The sequence below is a fragment of the Natrix helvetica genome (genome assembly GCF_964273705.1).
Source record: "Natrix helvetica genome assembly, chromosome: 6".
Lineage (NCBI taxonomy): Eukaryota > Metazoa > Chordata > Lepidosauria > Squamata > Natricidae > Natrix > Natrix helvetica.
In genome coordinates, this window is record NC_138553.1 from 57,412,080 (window position 1) to 57,430,860 (window position 18,781).

General features: G+C 40.0%; 1 protein-coding gene across 7 annotated transcripts in view; it reads right to left on the reverse strand.

Annotated features, from left to right (window-relative positions):
• The window catches only part of NRCAM (neuronal cell adhesion molecule), a 323,938-nt gene that overhangs the window by 57,651 nt on the left and 247,506 nt on the right, over positions 1–18,781 (reverse strand). For all 7 annotated transcript variants that reach the window (XM_081957440.1, XM_081957439.1, XM_081957441.1 and 4 more), the window contains 7 exons: positions 17,781–17,978; positions 17,619–17,689; positions 16,601–16,826; positions 15,554–15,669; positions 14,605–14,809; positions 11,621–11,743; positions 10,788–10,964 (listed from right to left, as the gene is read on the reverse strand). In XM_081957440.1, the coding sequence (XP_081813566.1) occupies positions 10,788–10,964; positions 11,621–11,743; positions 14,605–14,809; positions 15,554–15,669; positions 16,601–16,826; positions 17,619–17,689; positions 17,781–17,978 (1,116 nt within the window). The remainder of the gene's footprint in view (positions 1–10,787; positions 10,965–11,620; positions 11,744–14,604; positions 14,810–15,553; positions 15,670–16,600; positions 16,827–17,618; positions 17,690–17,780; positions 17,979–18,781) is intronic.

Here is an 18,781-nt window from a genome sequence, read left to right on the forward strand (position 1 = left end):
CAAGTGACTCTGACTAAGCAAATTACTATTTGCTGTAGGTATGTAATAAACATCAGGAATGAATGCATTGAGCTCTTCAACATAAACAGTTCCTTTTCCCATGACCTTACAAGGATGATTAGAGAAAGAATAAAGTTCACGTAGTTCAGGTTCAGGCTCATGCATCTCTGTGAAAAATTCCTTTCTGTAGGTAACATGCAACACTGCACCACTGTCCAAAGTCCACAAAAGCTGTCTGTCGAACTCTGGATGAGGTTGTGGATCGTCGGTTAATGCCAATGTGGCGAGTGGAGTTTATGGATCATGCCTTGGACCACGAAGACCATGTCTTCCACCTCTGCCTCTGCTTCCAGAATCTGTTCCCCTGGGCTGGTATGTGACGGGAGCTGGAACTTGTTGGAGACAATCCCGAGTGACATGTCCCACACGGTTACAGATGTAGCATCTTGGCATCCTTGGAACGTAGACTCTTCCTCGGAAGGGACGCCTCACTGGAGCTCTTGATGCGGGTGGTCTTCGTAAATGTGGCGTGGCTAACATGAGTGCTTCTTCTTCAACTAAAAGTCTGCAAACATTGTCCACTATGCATTGAGTAATAGGCACTAGGTTAATCTTTGCAATGGCATCTTTCCATTCATAATTCAATGAGTTAATGATAATGCTGATCATTTGAATATCATCAATAAAATGGCCCCTTTCTCTCAATTGTTTTCTCATTCCTTTCAGTTTGGTTAAATGTCCTCCAATTTGTTCACCAGGTTTCAATCTCGAACCGTGGAACTCAGACATGAGCAAACATGAAGATTCGATTGAAACAGGCCTGTAGTAATTTTCCAATTGGACCCAAATTTGTTGGGCTGTTGCATCAGGCGGAAAAATAACCTGCAATTCAGTATCCATGGACATCAATAATGTTGTGCAAGCCTTAGTCTCTAAGTCTCTTATTGCAGGAGTCCATGGCTGGACAGGAGGATTAAACACCATACAATGGGTACCTTCTCTGTGAAGCAAAAGTGCAACCTCACTGACCTAGGCCTTATAATTCTGTCCTGACATTTTTAATTTTGACTCAGCAGTCAATGGAGCAACAGAAGATGCCTGTTGAGGAATGTGCATTTGAAATGCAGGCTGTGCAGGTAAATATACTTGTTGTTGACTCTGTGGTTTGCTGTACTACAGCTGCGGCCGGTGCTTGAGCTGCAATATTAACATGGCCACAGAGAATGATAAGTTTCTCTCTGTGTATGGGAGTAAAAATGCTCTTCTGGTTGTGAAAACTTTGGCCTTGCACCAAGTGTTTTAAATTCTAAATGTTCTCGAAGAACTGTTTGGGAGCATGCATAATTAGAAGGGGGCGTCACTGACCTCAGTCGTAGCACGTCGCCTTCAAGAGCAGCTTTTCTGTGTTCTTCTTCTTCTTGAAACCTGTGTAAGAACATTTCCTCCTTTTCTTCTCCCACAGCAGTTTCTCCATCCAGTCTGGTTGCTGAAGCAAGCAGCATTTGAAGGGTTGAATGCCTGTGTAAAATACTTTTCGCTTCTTCATCAGAGAGACCAGAGATATTTATATCTTTTGCAGAATGTTTTCTTCTTTTTTTCTTCTTTTTCGGCATTTTAGAGGTGATTTAAATCAGCATTCTGAAATAATCATCTGCCCAATTAGCCTAGACTCTTATCATCAAAGTAACAAGCAAGGAAAAAACCATAAATCAATCCAAAATAGCCATAATTCCAACCATCCTCTGCTACCACAAGTCAGGGTGGAAATTCAGCCCTGTTCCCCTCCTGGGGTAATTGTATTTAATGAAGGATGAACCGTGGTTTTTCCTTGAAGTATACTTCAAAATTAAGAAAAATAAACCCAAGATATATTCTAAGAAACACATTTTATTGTAAAGAAAATGAAAACAAAACTTACTAGCTAATGATTACATTTTGGCAGTGTTCCTGCCTACCTTCTTGGCAGGTGAACAAAAAGAAAAAAATGTGGACATGCGTAGTGAGCTTAGTGATACGAGTCAGATCAGTCTACCATATGTCTTAGAGTTTAAGCACAGCTGGCAAACAAAAAACGCAGTGACAACCCACCCCTCTCATGAAGGACCTCCTAGCCCATCTGGCAAAGGGAAAGGTGTTCACAAAACTGGACCTACAAGAGGCTTACTACAGAATACAAATTAAAGAAGGAGAAAATTGGAAACTGCCTTTAACTGCCCCTTAGGGAGCTTCCAATTCAAAGTAATGCCCTTTGGTGTACAAGGAGCCCGCGGAGTCTTCCTGCAGATGATCAACGAGATGCTACATGAGCACCTATACAAAGCCCTCGTGTACCTAGATGACATCCTCATCTTCACTGTGACCTTTGATGAGCACATCAAATTAGTACGCCAGGTGCTAAAGAAACTGCTCGCAGCTAAGCTATACGTGAAGCTGTCAAAATGTGAATTCTGCAAGTCCAGTTTAGACTACCTGGGATACTGAGTGTCAAACACAGACATAGAAATGGACCTAGCAAAAGTTAAAGCAGTCCTGACAGCCCCCTCATAACCCAAAGTAGCTGCAAAGCTTCCTGGGGTTTGCAAACATCTACCAACAGTTCATCCTCTCTTTTGCTGAAATCACCTTGCCCATCATGGAACTGTTAAAAACAGGGGGAGTATACTTCAAAAGGCTCATAACAATGACTAAGCCAAGCCCTAAAATGGACCTTAGAGTGTCAGCGGGTGATGTAGGAGCTGAAAAAGCTGTTTGCCAAGGAGCTGATCTTCAAACACCCCAATCCAGAGCAACTCTTTGCGGTTCAAGCCAATACCAGCAATGTGGCTGTCACAGTGATCCTCCTTCAAAGGAACACAGAAGGCAACCTGCAACCCTGTGCATACACCTCCAAAAATTGACAGGACACGAGAGGAAGTGGGCAGTGTGGAAGTAGGAAGCCTACATGGTCCAGTGAGCCCTACTAATGTGGTAACACTTTCTAGAGGGCAGCCAAGTGCCTTTTGAGGTGTGGGCCGATCACAAGAAACTGGAGGCACTCAAAAACCCAGGAAGACTCTCCCCAAAACAAGTGAGATGGGTGCAGTAGTTTAAATGGTTTAACTTTGAGCTAAAATACATCTGGGGGGGATCCTCCTGGCTGATGCGCTGTTGCATATGCCACAATATAACAGCAAATGTGAGGTGGTGGTCCACGCTATGCTCCCTCCCTCCCACTGGCAGTGCAAGCCACAACCAGAGGACAGGCAAAGCGACAAAGAAACACAGATGGGGGGGAATGACCCAAATGCTAAAAGATGAACTGCCAAAATAATCAGTGGTACAAGGAAACAAGGCGGTGCTGACTCTCAAGGATGGACTAGCGTGGAAACATTCAAAACTGTACGTGTCCAACAACCTATGGGTCCAAGTACTCCAGAAAAATCACAACTCCAAGCAAGCGGGACATTTTGACTATTTAAAAATCTTACACCTGGCCGTGTAATTTAATGGCCAAAGATGAAGAAGGATGTTGAGAATTATGTCAAGACCTGCACCACATGTGCAGCCATAAAAAAAAAGGCCAGAGAAAACCCCAGGACTGCGGCAACAAGTGGCAGATCCATCTCGGCCCTGGGAGGAGATTGCCATGGACTTCATCGTAGAACTACCTGATAGTGGGGAAAACATGATCATTTGGATCATAATAGACCTGTTCTCAAACAAGCCTACTTCATAGCCTGCCCCAGCCTTCCATTTGCAAATAAGCTGGCCAAATAGTTTGTAAACCACATCTATAGGCTGCATGGGGTTCCTTGCAGGATCATTTCTGATAGGGGGGTGGTCCAATTCACCAGGTTTGGAGTGAGTTCATAAGATCCATTGATCCTTGCAGGGGCTTATCTTGGCATTTCATCCAAGTACCAATGGAGTCATGGAGAGAGCAAATGCAATGGTCCAGCAATACTTGAGATGCTATTCAATTATCAGCAAACGAATTGGGCAGAGCTACTGTTATTTGCTGAACTGGCATACAACGTGGTGTATAGTAGCACTGGCTTCACCCCTTTCCAAGTCACCAGTGATGTGGAGTTTGTTCCTATGCCTAGGGATCCACCCTCATCCATGTCATTGACTGAATGGATGGCGTCCGTGAAGAAAGCATGGGAGAATACTAATCAAGCCCTTCGAGAAGCAGAAAAAACCCACAAAGTGCAATCCAACAAGCATCGAGCTTCCCAAGTGCTTTTCCAAATGGGAAGTAAGGTTTACCTCTCAATGAAGTATTTGAAGCTAAAGCTCCCTTGCAAGAAGTTATGGTCCAAATTTATTGATCCTTTTCCAATGGTGAAAGTGTTACCATGTTACCATGCAGCTTAAGCTCCCCTAGCTGCTGAGGAAAGTGTATCTGGTCTTTCCCAGCAGCTTGTTAAAGCTGGCAGTAGGCTCCCAGCTCAGGCTGGTAGATTGGGCAGCCCCACAACCAATTGTAGTACAGGGAGAGATGAACTATGAAATCAAGTGGATTTTAGATTCGAGACTGTACAAGGGAGGTTGCAGTATTTAGTAAAATGGAAAGGATACCCACTATCAGAAGCTACCTGGGTCAAGAGTTAGGATGTGAAAGCTGATAGGTTGATTAAGCAATTTCATGAGAGATACCCACAGAAGCCAAAGGACCTGGGGGGGGGGAGAAAGATGGGTTAAATTGTGTCCCAAGTATCCTCTTTGCAATTTGTTCTTTTCCCTTGCAGGAACTTCTTTTCCATTAAGGTGGGGTAGAAACCTGTCAACTCTGAAGCTAGCCTGATCAAGGTATTTTGGAAGCTTCAGTGTGCCACAATAGTACTGAGGGATAAGGAGGAGGGAAAGTTTTGTAGCCAAAACAAAACAGTTTCCCTGTGAACCAAGGACATTCCCACAGGTGGCTAAAGAGAGGAGGAGTGAAGTTTCCAAGCAACTGGATAGCACCTTGATTGAACCATGTGACTGATTGTTTGGGAAAGGGGAAAACTTTTACTTTTAATTAGATGAAAACCGCTGGAACCTTTAGAGTTGGTTTTCACTAGCCTATGCCAATATGATATATCCCAGTGATGGCTAATCTTTTTCTAAAGGCATGCCAAAATTGTGTGTGCATCCATCTGCACATGCGCATGGAGGGTGGGTGGGTCGTGTTCCACCCTCCCAGGCTCCAGAGGCTTTCCTGAAGCATGGGGAAGGTGACAATGGCTCCCTTGGCCCCCTGGAAGGTGGAAATGGATCATTTCTGAACTTCTGTTTGGCCCGTTGGCCCATTTTTCACCCTCCCCAAACTTCAGGAAAGCCTCTGGAGCCTGGGGAGGGCGAAAAACGGCCCAATGGCCCAACTGGAAGTTCAGGAACGAACTTCCAGTTGGCTTGTTAGGCCTGCTTTTTGCCCTTTCTAAACTCTGGAGTCTTTCCTGAAGCCTGGGGAGGGTGAAAATGGCCTCCCCTGGCCCTCCAGAAGGCTGATAATCAGCTGGTCAGCGCACACATGCGTGCCAGAGCTGAGGGCTGCCATTCCAGCAAATATGGTTCCGTGTGCCACCTGTAGCACGAGTGCCATAGGTTCGCCATCAATGATATATCCAATAGACTTGTTCTTTGAGGAAACTGTTTGCCTTGAAGTTCTGCTTGTTATGGGTGTATTACTTGGAACCCTGACAGTTAACTTATGAGAGGAAGGAAGGAAGGAAGGAAGGAAGGAAGGAAGGAAGGAAGGAAGGAAGGAAGGAAGGAAGGAAGGAAGGAAATTGTAACTAAATATAACTAACACTTTCAATACAACATCTGTAAATATGTTTAGTGAGATACTGCCAGATAAATAAGCACAGATTGAACTCCATGTTTATCTATTCTAATATCCAATCCAATGTTTCTAAAATAATATTCCAAAATGGAAGATTCTAGAAGTAATGAAAAAATGTGCACATATTTTTCTAATCACATGCAATTTTGTACATTTCAAAATTTCCTTTCAGAATGGGGCATTCCAGCTATTTCTATGGAAAGTTATTTTGATAAAATAAATAGTAATGCCCTTATAAAATGTTGAAGATGCAGTATGCATGATAGATGAGGTTTCAAAAGAGCTTTCTGAATATCCATCAAAGCAGCAAAAACAACAAAAATATGTTTTAATCAGCACTTTGCCATCTACTTTCTGTCCTTTAAGTAAACAGAATACATACATACATAAATTTCCATAAAGTATGACAACAGAAGAATAAATAACAAAAAGAAAACAAGAATTCGTTTAATAAACTTTTAAGTTGTCTTCTAGCACTCCAAAGGCTGCTGCATGGAATCTTCTGCTCCTCCTAGACAAACAATTAATAAGCGAGTCCCTAAAAGGCTTACTAGAAATTTTTTTTACAACACTTCATTTAGTGACTGTTCAAAGATACAGCAGCACTGGAAAAAAGTGACTAATTACCATTTTTCACACTTACGTGTTTACTAACTTAACAACTGCAGGGATTCATTTAACAACTGTGACAAGAAAGGTTGTAAAATGGGGCAAAATTCACTTAACAAATGTTTCACTTAGCAACAGACATTTTGGGCTCAATTGTAGTCATATGTTGAGAATTGGGAAATACACTTGAATTTCAGCTTAATTACTGAGACTGCTGAGGATGGCCCTAGAAAAGCAAACACTTAGAACAATGATGGCTAACCTTTTTTGGATCACGTGCCAAAAGCAGAGGGAGTGCAGGTGGGTCATGCATGGGCATGCCCACACCCATAATGCTATGCACCCAGCCCCAGCATGCGTGCGTGCGTGACACCCCCCCCCCTGTGTGCCTGCACACAGAACCAGCACTCCCCCCACTTTTGGCATGCTTTTTTTGCCCTCCCCAGGCTCCAGAGGCTTTCTAGAAGCCTGGGGAGGGCAAAAAAACAGCCTCCCCTGGCCCCCTTGAGGCCTTTCAGAGTCACTTCCGGTTTGCTTGTAGGGCCGTTTTTTGCCCTCCGGAGCCTTCAGAGAAGCCTCCAGAGGGTGAAAAACAGCCTTAAAAGAAGGCCAAAGTCAGCTGGCCAGCGCACACATGCGCGTTGCAGCTGACAGCGTGATGCCTCACGTGACCTAACAAATGGCTCCATGTGCCACCTGTGGCACGCGTGCCATAGGTTCGCCATCACAGACTTAGAATGTGAAAATGTATTTAGAAAGCATACAAGTTTCTCCCCAACTGTACCTATGTGACTGGGAAACTTGAAAACACTCTTTGTTTTGCTTCTGAAAATCTTCCTTTAATATAACTTTGAAATATAACTTAGGCTTCAATTAAACCTGCTTTTATAGTGATGAAAAACTAAATATCTACAATAGTAAAATTAAATTCTACTGAAAATGTAAACATAGATACATATAATTTAACTTATTCAATTCAACTGTCTTGAATTATTAATAAAAATAATAAAGGTGGGAATAATTACCAAATTACCAAAGAGCTCAGTACAAGCAGCATGAAATAGAAATAAAATAATTTATTCATCGCTTTATTGTTTTTATTTTTCCAACCATCTTTATTTTACTGGTTCCAGTTCTTGTAGTATCTATGGATATTGCAATTATTCATTAATTTTAGAAATTTTAAAACATTGCTTTCCTTATTGTATAAATAGTACATTAGCAAGAGAAGAAATTTTGCATAAATTATAGGTGTCATGAAATGTTAGGATCACTTACTTACTTTCAATTATTAAACTATATATCTATAACACAATGCCAATGAAATAATTAATGCTGAATAAGCAGGTAAAATGATATTGATTTGCTTTAGAAAACATTTTCTAGCTACTAGGTAGCAGCATATTGCTTGACTGCTCTGCAGAAATTTAGCATCCAGTTTTAATCTCTGAGGTAGAATAATATTCAGCAAGTTATTACTATACTTTTTATTGGTACTTGGCAGAGGTGGGTTCCTCCAGGTTCGGCCTGGATCGGGCGAACCAGTAGTGGTGGTGGCAGCGGGAGGCTCCGCCCACCTGCCCAGACACTTCTGCACATGCGAAGTGTCATGCGCACAAGTGCGCACACGTGCACAAGCGAACCGGTAGTAACATAAAATGGAAACCCACCACTGCTACTTACATCTTTGTGAAATATTTCAGCAAATAAACCTTAGTATGTATCACATTGATTAACAAAACAGTAAGAAAAATTATATTAAATTACTGAGCAGCTTAGTTCTCTGTGGAACAGTAATGAATGCTACAAGTAACAATCCTACATCAGTATTTTATTAGTACAGTACTTTGAGGAGGTTAATGACATGAGGATATGTGGCCCACTGATAAAGAGTGTTGCTGAACACTATTATTCAACAATATTAATTACAGGTCAACAACCCTGGAAGGCCACGTTTACTACCCTTTCATTACATAAATAAGAAAACATTGCTTGTAGCAGCTGCTCTTCCTTGGTTAATCTGGACGTTCCATAATCTTAGAAACAAATAGCCCATCCCAGCCTATTCAATCAGTTAACCAGAGCAAAGGGAAACAAAACAGTTATTGTCACTTAGTCCTTTCCAGTAAACTGAAATTGTTTTGTTCAGCATACCCAAAAGATAGGTGAAACTACATATCCTACACAATATGAATTGTGCTTTTAGTGGTAGGTAGCAGTGTGACTATAAATGAGTTAAGTATCAATGAATTTGCACTTTCAGTTTTTAGGTAGCAGTCAACAGCACAATTTGGTTTTGTCAAGCTTATCAATTAAATTATTTTGATAGATTTAGCATTAGCATTAGGTCTTCCCAAACTGTGTAGCATATCAGCCATTGCTGATCCCAAGCTCAGATGAGAAAGAAAGAGGGTTAAGGATTGGGCTAGCAGCCTGTAAAAATTATAACCATTACAAAAACATATATATCTCCATGATATATAATGGAGAAAAAGAATGAGGCAGCATATACTGCTCTGGTTTTTTGAACCAGTAAGCAAAAATTTTTGTTAAGGCAATAGATAGCTCCTTCATAAATAATATCCTCTTAGGACTTTGTTTAGGGAACTCTACTGTTTCCTCTTATCACCAACTTTTTAAAAAATATATAGAAAACTGGGGGAAAAACCCACACAATCAATGTTTACTTTTACTTGCAATTATATTCAAGGAATACAAGTATGAGTAGAGGAAAATAAGAGAATACTAAACTACATTACTAGTTACACAGAAAAAAAATACAAAAAGACTAGTAATTATAGTACTAATGTATTCATTGATATTAAAGGATGAAAGCAAGCAGTTAAATGAAAAGGTATTGGAATTAGAGAATAAGAAATTAAACAATTCATTGATTTACAATAGTGATGTATAAAACAAAAAACAAAGTTAGTAGGCATGAATTTACTTTAAACTACTACTCTTTAACAGATTTAATTTTTTTCAATAAAGCATTTCTTAAGCACTAAGTATTCAGTCTTACAATTTATGGATATATAATTAATGGAAACATTCCCTCAAACTGCAGGTAATGGAACTTACATGAACAGATCATAAGCAAGATCTTACTGTACAAAATACTAATATCCTAACAAACAATGTGCAAACACTATGCCAAATTAAGGAATACAACACCCAACTATCTATTTAATTTGGTCTTAATTGAAAATCAAAGCCTTTTTGTTTGCATTTGCTAATGTGATTAGGTTTTTGAATCATGTATTTTCTACTACATACGTATGTGATAATACAAAAATATTTTATTGAAGCCTTTTCATGAAATGCTTACCTGCTATTGTTTAGGAACTTAAAGACTGGTTTTGGTTTTAATACCTATTGTGTGATACAGGATCAGTGAATATCCCAACTGATGTATTTGTTTAATTTATTTACTTTAAAATTCTTAAATTTATTAATAATTTATTCCTTTAATCAATTTATTTATTCATTGGTTGTGTACAATTGGCAGTTACATTACAGGGGTTTAACAACTTTCAGACAGATACCACAAATTTATTCCCATGAGCTCTAAAGCACCATTCAGCCTTTGAATCTACAATGCTGCAGAATCCTAGAATATGTAGCAGGTTGTTTAGGCATTCAGAATTAGAAAACTGCTTTCACCTAACATATATCTGTATTCTTTATATAGTAGCTCTAAGGTGATTAGAAAATGTTCATGAGTTTACTATTTCTATAGTCAAATAGTATTTTTGAAACCTCAATAAAAATACTAAAATATAATTTCACATAGTAACCCCAAATATATGCTTGTATGCTAACATCTCTATTTCTTTTAGGTTAAACAGCTTTTCTAAATATAAAAATTAGGATATACTAATACTTTAAGGGTAGAAAAAGATCTGCAAAAATGTATAGATTATTCCCATATAGATAGATAGATAGATAGATAGATAGATAGATAGATAGATAGATATAGATATAGATATAGATATAGATGATATAGATATAGATATAGATATAGATATAGATATAGATATAGATATAGATATAGATATAGATATAGAGAGAGAGAGAGAGAGAGAGAGAGAGAGAGAGAGAGAGAGAGAGAGAGATTCTTAAAAAATCTATATACAGTTACTTCAATCTGAGCTTGAAACCTTCCCTTAGGCATGGAAGTCAGCTGGGTGACTTTGGACAAGTCACTTTCTCAATCCACCTCACCCATTCCCACCCCACCCCACTGAGATTTTATGGGAAAATCAGGAAGCAGGGACATTCTGTATACTACCTTAAGTTATACAAGTAAAGATGAGATTTACACAAATAAATATTTTAAATTGATATGCCTTACACATACCCATCTTACCTCCATTCATAATTATTACTGCTTCTTCTGTTATTTGACTTCCGGATCCAACTGATGTTTGTGCATAAAAATAGAACTTGTATCGAGTGCTGTAATTCAGGTTACTTAAAATCAAGCTGGTCTCATTGGCAGGAATATTGATCTCTTCCAAGTGACTTAATTCATGAGTACTATTAACTGTTGTTATATAGAATACAAAATACAATTAATTTTGTATATTACTACTGAAGCCAAGCATTTATGCAACATGCTGAATCCTGCTATTGACATGCTGCATTAGCACTATTCAGAGAATATAATTTGTTTCAATGAATGTATGATAAAGGCAGAATAATCCTGCTTCTAAAGCAGAACAATTTTTGTTTGTGAAGTTGTTCTGTAGCTTTCTGCATGTATAGATTTCAAAGGAATTACAAAGTTGTAATTTTTAAAGTAATGTGTACATCTTACATATTCACTTAATTAGCTTTCTAACATCTGGTTAAGAAGATAATTACATCTTCTTAACATACACAATGCAGGTCAGCAGCACCTAATATCAATTCTCACCAAGCAACTTTGTGCTGTCTGCATCTTCCGCAACTTTTGTCCCCAAGGCGTAATGTATACTTTTCTCTGAAGCAGAGAAAAGTCATTGTACAGTTTTTTTTACAAGGAAATACTGTGCTACCCATTTTCCATAAAAATTTCGTAAAATTTAACACTGTTCATTTCCAATTCTTAAAAACTGATTCATATAGAAAAGTATTAACCAATCAATCTAAAAAGATACTATTAATTATTCAATAAAGTTACGATTTGTGGATTAATTTTTTTGTTAAAGTTTTACTTACTTGATTGAAACTTTAATGTGTATCCCAGCAGAACTCCGTTTGGATGAGAAGGTGGTCCCCATTCCAAAGTAAGAGAGTCTAGATTTTGATTGGTAATCTTCAAAAAAGAGGGTGAACTGGGAACTTTAAAACACACACACACAAACACCCCCCAAACACACCCCACAACATAAAGTTAATTTTAATAAAACTCAAATATTATATAAAATATTTTAAATGTTCCTTTTAAATTATCGTCACATTTTATTTAGTACATAAAGATTACATGTGGATTTTCTAAAATTTGGATGCAGTTTCTGGAACTCTTTGGAAAGTTACTCATCACTGCTAATATGTGCCTGAATTCAGCAGATATGTTATAATGCTGTCAAAATCAACTAATAATGCTTTATTCTCCTTATATGACTAATCTTTATGTTAATTTCTCCCTTCATATTTCCTTAGTATACCAGATATTACATGTGATAGGCACGAATATACTCTTTGTCTAATATGCCTTAGTACTACTCATATGCTGCCCCAATACATTTTTAATAATGTAGCCATTTATCTATAAAAGTTTACATATCACTTTGGATTGGATTGGATTGGATTGGATTTATTGGATTTATATGCCGCCCTTCTCCCAAAGACTCAGGGCGGCGTACAGCATTAAAAAACACATAGTATAAAAGTTAAAAGGAAATTAGAAACAGTCCAAAAAACAAACCCAATTTATATAACACTCACATTTTAAAAATTAAATAAAATTAACAGGCCAGGCCGGCTTGCTAGAAAAGCCAACTTGTTAGGGCGCGTCGGAAGGACCGGAGGTCAGGGATTATGCGAAGCTCCGGGGGCAGCTCATTCCAGAGGGAAGGCGCTCCCACAGAGAAGGTTCTCCCCCTGGGGGTCACCAGCCGACACTGTCTGGCCGACGGCACCCTGAGGAGGCCAACTCTGTGGGATCGTACTGGATGGTGGGAGGCTATTGGTGGCAGTAGGTGGTCTCGCAGATACCCTGGGCCTAAGCCATGGAGCGCTTTAAAGGTCATAATTAGTACCTTGAATCGCACCCGGAAGACAACCGGTAACCAGTGCAGGCCGCCCAAAAGGGGTGTAACATGGGAGCACCTAGGTACCCCCATGATAACCCGCGCGGCCGCATTCTGGACCAGCTGAAGCCTCCGGGTGCTCTTCAAGGGCAGCCCCATGTAGAGAGCGTTGCAGTAGTCCAGGCGAGAAAAGACGAGGGCATGAGTGCACAGAGCATCCTGATCCAGGAAGGGGCGCAACTGACGTACCAGGCGAACCTGGTAAAAGGCCCCCCTGGTCACGGCCGTCAGATGTTCTTCTAAACTAAGTCGCGGATGCAGGAGGACTCCCAGATTGTGAGCCTTCTCTGAGGGGGCTAAAATTTATCCCCCTATCATCAAAGATGGAACAAGATGCACAAATCGGGATGACGGAAACCACAGCCACTCAGTCTTAGAGGGATTGAGCTTGAGCCTGTTCCTCTCCATCCAGATCCGCACAGCCTCCAGGCATTGGGACATCACGTCGAGGGCATCGTTTGGGTGGTTTGGGGTAGAGATGAAAAGTTGGGTATCATCAGCATATTGATGATACCGTATCCCAAAACCACGGATGATCTTGCCCAGCGGTTTCATATATATGTTGAACAGTAGGGGTGAGAGAACTGACCCCTGGGGCTCCCCACAAGTGACGCGCCTGGAGGTCGATCTCTGCCCTCCAGTCAAAACAAACTGTGACCGATCCGATAGGTAGAAGGAGAACCACCGTAAAACGGTGCCCCCCACTCCCAACCCCCCGAGTCGTCGCAGTAGGATACCATGGTCGATGGTATCGAAAGCTGCCAAGAGGTCTAATAGGACCAGGACAGAGGAGCAGCCCCTGTCCCGGGCCCGCCAGAGATCATCGACCAACGCGACCAATGCTGTCTCCGTGCTGTACCTGGGCCTGAAACCCGACTGAAACGGATCCAGGTAGACAGCTTCATCCAGGTACTGGGGAAGCTGACGTGCTACCACACTCTCGACAGCCTTCGCTACAAAGCGAAGGTTGGAGACCGGACGGTAGTTGGCTAAAGAGGCTGGGTCCAGGGAAGGCTTCTTAAGGAGGGGCCTCACCACCACCTCCTTCAAGGCGGTGGGAAAGAACCCTTCTCTCAATAAAGCGTTGGTAATCGCCTGGAGCCAGCCTCGTGTCACCTCCCGGGAAGCCGAAACTAACCAAGAGGGACACGGGTCCAGCACACAAGTGGCAGCACTGAGTCTCCCCATAATCCTGTCCATGCCTTCGGGGGTCACAGGGTCAAACCCATCCCAGATTGTCTCCTCAAGATTCATCCCCGTCGGCTCGCCCGAATCTACCCAGTCAGAGTCCAAGCCTGTCTGGATCTGAGCGATTTTATCCTGCAGATACTGAACAAATTCTTCAGCCCTACCCTCCAAGGGGTCTTCCCCAGTTCCTTGGTTAAGTAAGGAGCGGGTCACCCTAAACAGGGCGGCTGGGCGGTTATCTGCGGACGGGATAAGAGCGGAAAAATATTGCCGTTTTGCCGCTTCTATCGCCACTAAGTAGGATTTAATATGAATTCTTACTAGTGTTCAATCAGGTTCAGACCGGCTGGCGCTCCAGCCACTCTCTAGGCGTCTTTTCCGGCGTTTCATCTCCCAGAGCTCCTTGGTAAACCAGGGAGCCATCCAGGATCGACACCGGGTCAGAGACTGCAAAGGCACAACACAATCCCAAGCCCCAGCGGCAGCCCTATCCCAGGCTTCCACTAGGGCATCTTAGTCCTTAATCTTTCCTATAGATTAATTTTATCTATATTTGCTCATGTTTCATTGTCTTCCAAATAAGTATGTAAAAAATCAGAAACATGCATTATTTTTAATAATCATTTAATAATAATGAAAATGGCCAGGTAATACTTAACTCACAATGTGAAACATAAATATATAAGTTATTCAATTACATACCTCCTTCTGGAGTCTTAAATGTTTCATCTTGGCTTGCTGGTCCTTCTCCTTTCCCATTAAACACTCTTACATTCAGTTTATAAGAACTAAAAGGCTCTAGTCCCGGCACCATTCCATGCGTTCTATTTCCACTGAAAGTCAACATTCTTTTTTCCACATGCTGCTTAATTTTTCCAGATAAATGTTTGACTTTCCAATAGTAAATCTAAATATATATGCATGGATATTTTAAATATTAATTTATGATGTTCTCAGATTGCATTATATTATACAGCCCAAATGAATTTTGAGACAAGCAATTTAGTGTGCTAAATAAACAATAATATTTTTTTTTAAAAAAATAAGCATCTAAAATAACTTAATTAAAGGAAATCCATTGATCTCTAGCCATGACTATCCGGTCGAGTGAGTTTAAATTATCAGTGCAAAGACATATCAAATCCTTAACATATGTAATATATTAGCACATTAGACTACTAGTATTTGAAGCAAATAAACTGCCTTCAAATCTGTACTCAGATATGCAAGTTATTATCTGACTCTGATTTAGATAGTTCTTAGCATAGTTTATTTCATACTGTTAGAGAGATTATTATAGGATTCTTTAGAAAATGGCTAGTATGATTTAAATATATAAATATGATATAAGTTTTAATGATTTTGTATGCACATTCAACCCAAGACTAAATACTGGTATGACAGAATATAAAATTTATGCTACACATTTTACAAGGAACACTTAAGTGTAAATAATAACAGTGGTTAGACTAAAAACTGTTTCTGACAAACATCAAATAGCCATTCTAATAGACCAAGAAACAGTATAGTAGTCACTCTGGTCTAGCATCTCAAGAAGTAAAATAATCAAATAAGGAAAACTCATACTCAAATATATCTGTGGATATTTTTATACTAAATTCTGTTTAAGAAATATTTATGGTTAACTTACTTTGTATCCCTGAAGATGACCCCGGACAAACTTTAATGGAACTGGATCCCACTGCACTTTCACTAATGTACTGTTTACAATTTGTACTTGTAAATTGTCTGGAGCAATCATTGGCACTGACAAGGGACAAATACAACAAACCCAAGTTTAGAACCACTTGCATGTGTTCATAAGGCACCATGTTTTCCCGAAAATAAGACCTGGACTTATTTTCTTTGGGGGCCCGAAATAAGCACTCAGGCTTATTTTCAGGGAGGTATTACCTTTTTGATGTGCAGGAGGCAGCGAGTGTCGGGGCCGATGGGAGTGGAAGTGCTGCTACTGCTGATCCCACCCTCTGTCCTGTCTACTTGCCTGTGGCCATAAGGAACCAAACTCTTGGATGCTCTGGCCCCTGCCCTCCCCTTCCTGCTGGCCCTACTGCTGCTGGGAAACTGGAGCTTGGGTCTTGTCATGCAGCATAACTCTGCACAGCTCATTGCACCGGTGGAGTCACTTGCGGCAGGATGCTGTGAGGCTTGGGGTGTCAGTGGAGCCACTTCTGCAGCGAGTGGCTCCACCGGCACAAGGAGTCCCATGGCATCCTGATGAGAGCAGCTCCATCGGCATGACAAGACTTGTGGTGTCTGGCCATAAGCGGCCACAAGTGGCTGCAGAAGAAGTTGGTTAGCAGTGCAACAAGTGTCAGGGCATTGGAGGCCTGGCTGCAGCGGTCCTAAGTAAGTGGGTTCAAGGCATGTGGGGTAGCTCCCCCCTCCAGCTTGATTTTTACACTTGTGCCTCGTCCCACCTCGTACAACCAGATGGTGGATGGGGCTTAACTAGGGCTTATTTTTGTGGTAGGGCTTATTACGTGCAGGCATGAAAATCGGGCTGGGGCTTGTTGTCAGGGTAGGTTGTATTTTCAAGGAAACAAGGTTCTTTGAATTTCATAAATGTAGAAAATTAATTTTGAATTCTACATTTGTACCACAATATTATTACTACTCAGAAAAATCAGCTAAAGCAAAAATTATATTAAAAACTGGGTTAAATTAAGAAACTTACAGTCTTCTCCAGAATGCCCAATTATTGTTAAAGGGTCAGGTGCAAGTCCTAAGTCATTTAATGCTTGTACTTTTATTTCATATGGAACAAAAGTTGGTGTATCAGCTACAATATATTTAGATACATTTGCAACTGTAACAGATGTCCATTCATCTTCACCATCATTCTGCTGCCAACTGACTTTGTACTTAAGACCTGGACCATTGGACTGAAAATCCGTTAAAGGCTAAAATGAAAAATAACAAAGGTATGATTTTAATTAGCCATAGAAAAGAGGATAAAGATAATATAAAGTTAATAGTTTTGTTCTAACAATTGCTAGAAAGTGGTGATTTAACCAGAATTTTTTTCATATTCATGTGTGGCACACACCTTAAGGAATCTTACTAATTTAATGACTCCTTACTTTGTTCTAAAGTAAAATCTCAAGTGGTGCTCACAGGGGGCAACAGTAGGCAAAATGCCCTCTGTTTAAAAAAACAGATGCTATTAAAAGAAATGGGACTGGAAAGGATTAAAAAACAAGAAAGGGGAAATGACAAACTAAAAAATCACTTCCTTCTATAATCTTGTACTTCATGGGTTGCATAATGAAAATAGAAGTGACCTAACTGAACAATCTATTTCTAATATAGTTGCATTGCAGAATGACAAGGAATCATCATATATTGCTTAAATACAGCATATAAATGTAACTTACTCATGGGCGCTAACAATAAAGTTGGTCCTGTTTTTAGCATTATCACTAGAAATTAGTATTGGAACCACACTAATTTCAAGTCCCATATTTGGTCCTAGATGTATACTACTTTGCTTTATAGCAAATTATATAGCAGTGTCATCAGATAATTCAAGTAGCACAGGTTGAATGATATTAATGGCATTTCAATGGTTTTTTTTATACAAAAGCAAGTCAATCTTTAAAAATTTTTTGCTGTTTTTCTGAGCTTTTTGCTACACATTTGGGAAAAGTTAATACTAGTCTTACTTCAGTATTTTATGTTTTCAAAAAGCTTACCTTCCAAGTGATCACCAAATTATTAGGTTCCGTTCCAATCCCATGAACGTTAATAGGATTGTCATCTGGTCCTAAAATTTTAATTTTTTATATTTAAGTAAAATATAGACCACAGTAGTTAAATGTTATTTATATACTAAGCAGATAGAGGTGTTTATTTACTTGCAGGTTTTGTAAAGTACTTTTCAGAAGCTTCACTTGGTTGGCTCCTTCCAATTTCATTGAGAGCTATTACACGAAATGAATAATTCACATATGGAGATAACTTTAACTTTACAGTTGTAAACACACTAGGGACTTCCATTTGGTAATTCCATATTCCTGGTTCACGCAAAGCATCTTCATATTCAATAATATACTCTGTAAATAAAGTTTAAGTACATTTTGCTTTATAAAGGCTTATTTTCTTCTCATATGACTAGCCAAATACATATTTTTGAGAAAAGTGTTATTATATCAAGAGTGTTGTAAATGCTAGGGACTTCTGGGTTGTGCCACGAACATCATGGGCAGGCTTTTTCTGAGCTTGTCGAATCAATAGACTGTAGAGGTGTTTGTTTTAACATCACAAACGCCTTGGACACTTCAAAATCCCCAGGAATTCAGGAGAGAGGTACAGCTGTCAGGTTGAGCCACTTGTGTAGCCCCCCAGAAGGATTTATAGCTTCTGGGGTGTGGGCAAGGAGAGCCCCCCTTTGCAGCTGTTTTATGCTCCGGTCTACTGAGATCCTCCGCTAATGATTTAGTGGAGCAAGACGTCGTGAACAGCCTTTAACTCCGAGCAACCCAAGAAGGAAACATTTGCAAGTATTTTAAGTTTTAAGTTTGAAAAACTTTGTTAAAAAACGCTACTGCTGAACTCGAGAGGCGTGGGCTTAGAACAAAGGATTCAAAATGGTGTTAATTTATAGCTGAAAACCTAAAGAAAATGAAAGTTAACTGTTTGCGGACAGCTGGGGGCGGAAAAGGAGTAAAGGTGGAACGGCTGAAATAATTATCAACAACTCTAAAGTTAGTTTACATAACCTGATCTACTTGGAAGAGCATTTTGTGAGAAAGTTTGGAAGAAGTGTCTTCCTTTTTATGTTAAGTATGGCAACGGAACAAGGGGTGGTTCCCTCAGCCGCTACAATAAACCTCCAGGATTTGAAGGACTTTATAGG